Below are 5,000 nucleotides of genomic sequence, written 5' to 3' on the forward strand. Positions count from 1 at the left end.
GGTTGCTAGATGTAACTGATGATTTCTAGCCCAATAAAGTGATCAAAAAAACTAAATTCTGCCCAATTTTAACTAAATTCGATTTCTATGGCCATAACCCCCCCCCCCCAAAAACAAAAAACAAAAAAACAATCAACAATTAAAACAATTGACAACCAATAAACACCAATAACTTGTGTGTTTCATTGGTAATTGTTCATTTCTTCCACAATCTCAGAGGCAATTTGCAATAGAAAAAAACCCATCACTGAAAAATGTATTGTGGCTGTTGACGCCACCTACTAAAGCCGGGTTCAAACTACACGAATATCGGCCCGATTCATGGCTGAAAATCTCCCTTGGTGGAATGTTACCCCGCAGTACCATTGCAAACGATTGTCAGGCAAGAATACCTCTTGTGAACAAAATTCTAAGATAGAATTTTGCCGGTTCAAAAGTTGTCATATCAAGTCAAGTCAGCTTTTATTGTCACTTTCTTCATATGCATAAGTCATACAAAGGAAATGAAATTATGTTTCTCTCTCTATACCATGCCAAGACATAGACATACACAGGACTGACATTTTACAGACTGACAAAGTGCAAGACAGGACAGGTAACAGTGATGGACTGGTAACAATGATTAATAATAAATACAATGAACATTTAACACTGAACTTTTCACATGTAGAAGACATTACAATAATGGACAATAATAATACTGACAACAGCAATAGTAACAGTAAATAATACTACTACTAATAATAGTTATATACCAAAGTGGTAGTGGTTGTCTATATGTGCGTATGTATGTCTTGCTGCACACTTAATCACCCCATTTTGGAGAAAAAAAAGTTGAAAGAAAGTTGTGTAGTCTGAGCCTGTTCTGTCTTCACTCACCTTGCTGTTCTTGGTCTTGTGGAACTCCTCCTGGTGCCAGTCCTTCAGCATCTTCTCCACCACGCCGCTACGCAGCCACACACTGAACAGAGTCTTACCGTGCTGGTAACCCACGTCCTACAGGACACACACACAGGACACAGGCACAGCATTGGACACAGGAGATGGGGTGGAAATGGGATGGAGGAACAAAATTGAATGGAGGGATGCACAGTATGGATGGATGGAATGAGAAGACTGTGTGTGTGTGTGTGTGTGTGTGTGTGTGTGTGTGTGTGTGTGTGTGTGTGTGTGTGTGTGTGTGTGTGTGTGTGTGTGTGTGTGTGTGTGTAAGAGAGAGAGAGAGAGAGAGAGAGAGAGAGAGAGAGAGAGAGAGAGAGAGAGAGAGAAATAGATGAACAGATGGAGACAGAGAAGTGAAGCCTTGCGGACTGAATGTGTCCCATTTTAGAGATAGTGCTATGTCAAATTTGCAGTAACAACGACATCCGACCTATTACCTACAATACTGTTCTTCTTTGAAATCGGCCTACTTTTCTAAGTTTCAATGTTGGCGTAGTAGTTAATGCACTTTGCACTTTGTAGGTTAGCATGGAGAAGGAAGGGAAACTAGTGGAGGACGTTACTTACCGCGATCTCGTCGAACTTGCCGAACTCCAGCGTGCCATAGCGGTCGATGGGCGGTCGGATGTACTCGCAGTACTCGCTGGTCTTCACCAGCTCCAGCTGCCGCACGCAGCACACATACGCCAGGCGAGTCTGGATCTCCGCCATGTTCAACACCTGCAATACGTGTAAGGCAAGGGCTATTCAATAAGAATTTCATCTGGGCCACATTTGGAAACCAAGAACTGCAGTTGGGCCGCACATTTTCAGACATCACGACCACTGAAATGACACTTAAAATCAGTAGTCCACAAACAAATTTTAAACATGTTCCTCTAACCTAAAACTTAACCACATTGAATGTGAATGTATAAGACAAGCAGAAGATTCACAAGCAAATAATGTGTTGTACTGCAGTAACAAAACTGAAATGTATACTGCTTCAGTTGGGGGCCATGCCTGGGCCGCATGTTTACTGCATCTGGGCCGCACGTGGCCCTCGGGCCTCCAATTGAATAGCCCTGATGTAAGGCAAGGGGAGGAGCCACGATTAAAATGGAGCTCGTCAGTGTGCAGGTCTTCCTTTATTAGGGAGATAGGTAACTGGAGGCCCGGGGGTGTTGCACATGCTGCCCATATCCTAACTTATTGCTGGCCGTAGATTAACACGATTTCATTTTGTGCCATTTTGCATGGGCTGTTCAGTAAGGACATTCTTTTAAAATTCAATGGTTCAATAAACATTCTGGTAAAAAAAAAAAAAAGTTATTAACATTTGGTAGTTTCTTCTCTCGTAGTTGAAGTGTGTGGTCATGTGGCCCTCTGATAATGGCAATGGAAAATGTTGGCCCTCTTCATCAAGAAGGGTGCCCATCCTTAAGTGAACTTTACATTTTGCACCCGGCTAAAAGAAATTGGATGTGCGCGAGATCTGATAGGGCAACACCTGCAGGACAGCACAACAACAACAACAACAACAACACGGGCCATTGCAATGACCAAGTCTTAATCTGGCTCTCATAAGACTCAATATTAACTGCTAGCTTGGAGGTAAAATTTGCACTGCCATACTCAGAGAATGGCTGAAAGTACAGGAGAAATTCAATCATTTAACTCAAGTAGAGGTGTTAAATAAAATTATTTCCAAAAAAACAGTACAGTATCACTTAAAGCCTCTCTGTAATGTCATAGCAATGTAGTTGAGTCTTTTCAGCAATGAATGAATGGGGCCTGCCGCTGATCTGCCCAAAGAGGCTAAAGTACATTTTCTGACTCTTGCCTTGATCAAAACTCTGTTGGGCATTATGCAATGCTTGGAGATGATCGTCCATGCTAAGATAAACAGCATAAACTATGACCATGCATGCTGGTCCCACTAAATATCTTAAGTGTTTAAGCCACATTTAATCCAATATGAAAACATAAATTAATATTTATATAACATTAAATCAGGCTTTACCACAGATTTTTTTTTTTGATCTCAAGCAAAAAAAAATTCTCACACTAGCTTTTATTACAGTGAATGTTTGACGCTGTGACAAAATGTGTAGCAATCCTGCTGTTACCAAGACGATATGCATGGAGTCTTGAGCTACTGGATCATAAGGTTGCACTTTACTTGACACTGGTGTCATAATAGTGTCATAACAGTGTCTTATTATATGGTTGTGACGTCATCTGTCGAATGCTCCATTCATTTCAACGGGGCTCCCCAACGTTCGGACGTCTGTTATTTTTCGATAACGGACGGGTTGGTCTATAACAGACCGCTGTCAATGGCAACAATAATCTAATCAGCTGCTGTGATAGACAGCACCCGTTGTCCTGGCTACCGCTGTCAATGGCAACAAGACGTTCACCGCTAAAGCCACTGGCTTGTATACAAGTCAGTGGCTAAAGCGAATGTTTCATATCACTCCGCAGGGGGTCCGGTCTTTTGTCACTCTAATCAGCTGCTGTGATAGACAACACCTGTTGTCCTGGCTACCTAGCTGTTGCCTAGCGGTGTTCCACAACGGCACTGTTTTGTTTTGCGCAGCAACAATCTTAAAGAATCCTAAAGAAATGTCCCCGCCATGTGTGAATCATTTACGTATATCCATATAATAAGCGGGTTAACTTTCGGCGAGTCGGTCGCTTTGTGGAATAGCAGCACTTCAGAGAGAACAAGACCCCTCCGCTCCGCGTCGGGGTCTAAAGATTCTCTCTGTCGTGCTGCTATTCCACGGTAGCGACCTTCTCGCCGAACGTTAACCCTTACATAACACAGTCACGTGGTGTCATGTCACAATGTCATAAACGTTTTATGGTCATGAAAAGACATTGACAAAATGTTTATGACATATGCAGCATTTGTGGGATTGTTGGTTGTCTTACCCGCACGCCGTGTGAGAAGGGGTTGAGGCGGTTCCACAGGAGCCACCATCCGGACAGGTAGTCACCGTAGTTGGTCAGGTCCCTCTCGTCCCTGCTGCCCACGTCGATGGCGATCACCACCTTGGCCCCCATGGAGCGCGCTACGTCAGCTGTGGGGATCAACCATGAAAATGGGATGAAAACGTTTAAGGGACGCTGTGTGAGATTTTTAGTTGTTTATTTCCAGAATTCATGCTGCCCATTCACTGATGTTAACTTTTTCATGAATACTTACCACCAGCATCAAATTCTAAGCATTCATTATGACTGGAAAAATTGCACTTTTCATACATGAAAAGGGGGATCTTCTCCATGGTCCGCCATTTTGAATTTCCAAAAATGGCCATTTTTAGCTGCAAAAATGACTGTACTTGGACCATATTAGAAAATATTTGTTTAATACTTAGTAAACTTTCATTTAAAGATAAAATTTGGCAATAGGCAGCCCAGTTTCAATAAGCAGCATAGTTGCAGTACCTTTTTTGACCATTTCCTGCACAGTGTCCCTTTAAAGGAACAGTCCACCTCATTTCAAGAAACTGCTCATAGGTAGCGAAGCCCTGGTAAAATATGATAATGCCTAGGATTTTTGTCTCTATGTGTTTGCCCATGGAGCAGGTCACATCAGCTGTGGGGGTTAAGGAGAGCAATGGAAATGATGGCACAGAGTATTACGTTACATTACATTACATTACACTTAGCTGATGCTTTTTAAATTCAAAGCGACTTACAGTTTAAAAAGTGCTGTAGTACAGTTGTTACTACAGCAACAGTCCACCTCATTTCAAGAAATTGATCATAGGTAGTTGAGCCCTGGTAAAATATGACAATGCATAGGATTTTTTTCTGTATTTGTTTTCATTGCGTAGTTTAACAGTACAGCCATATTAAGCGTAGCAGTGAAAGCAATCTCCTGGCCTCTCCTTCTGCTTATGGCCTTGTGATGGGAGGCAAGGCGTCACGGATGATTAAGGTTTTATTAAACATCTTGCAAAAGCACAATTGAAAGGTCATTTTCCCATTTGCAATTGGGACGTTGAATGGGGAAAAGGCCCTCAGAAGTTGTTCTGCAAACTGCTCTGCTTTGTCTGACAGTGGGG

At 42.4% G+C, this 5,000-nt stretch overlaps 1 protein-coding gene across 2 annotated transcripts in view; it reads right to left on the minus strand.

Moving 5' to 3' along the window:
- The window catches only part of pnpla7b (patatin-like phospholipase domain containing 7b), a 63,805-nt gene that overhangs the window by 2,950 nt on the left and 55,855 nt on the right, over window positions 1-5,000 (minus strand). For both annotated transcript variants that reach the window (XM_063194831.1, XM_063194830.1), the window contains exons 31-33: window positions 3,862-4,010; window positions 1,510-1,662; window positions 880-996 (exon numbers count right to left, since the gene is read on the minus strand). In XM_063194831.1, coding sequence (XP_063050901.1) covers window positions 880-996; window positions 1,510-1,662; window positions 3,862-4,010 — 419 coding nt within the window. The remainder of the gene's footprint in view (window positions 1-879; window positions 997-1,509; window positions 1,663-3,861; window positions 4,011-5,000) is intronic.

The sequence above is a fragment of the Engraulis encrasicolus genome, chromosome 3, assembly GCF_034702125.1.
Source record: "Engraulis encrasicolus isolate BLACKSEA-1 chromosome 3, IST_EnEncr_1.0, whole genome shotgun sequence".
Classification (NCBI taxonomy): Eukaryota; Metazoa; Chordata; class Actinopteri; order Clupeiformes; family Engraulidae; genus Engraulis; species Engraulis encrasicolus.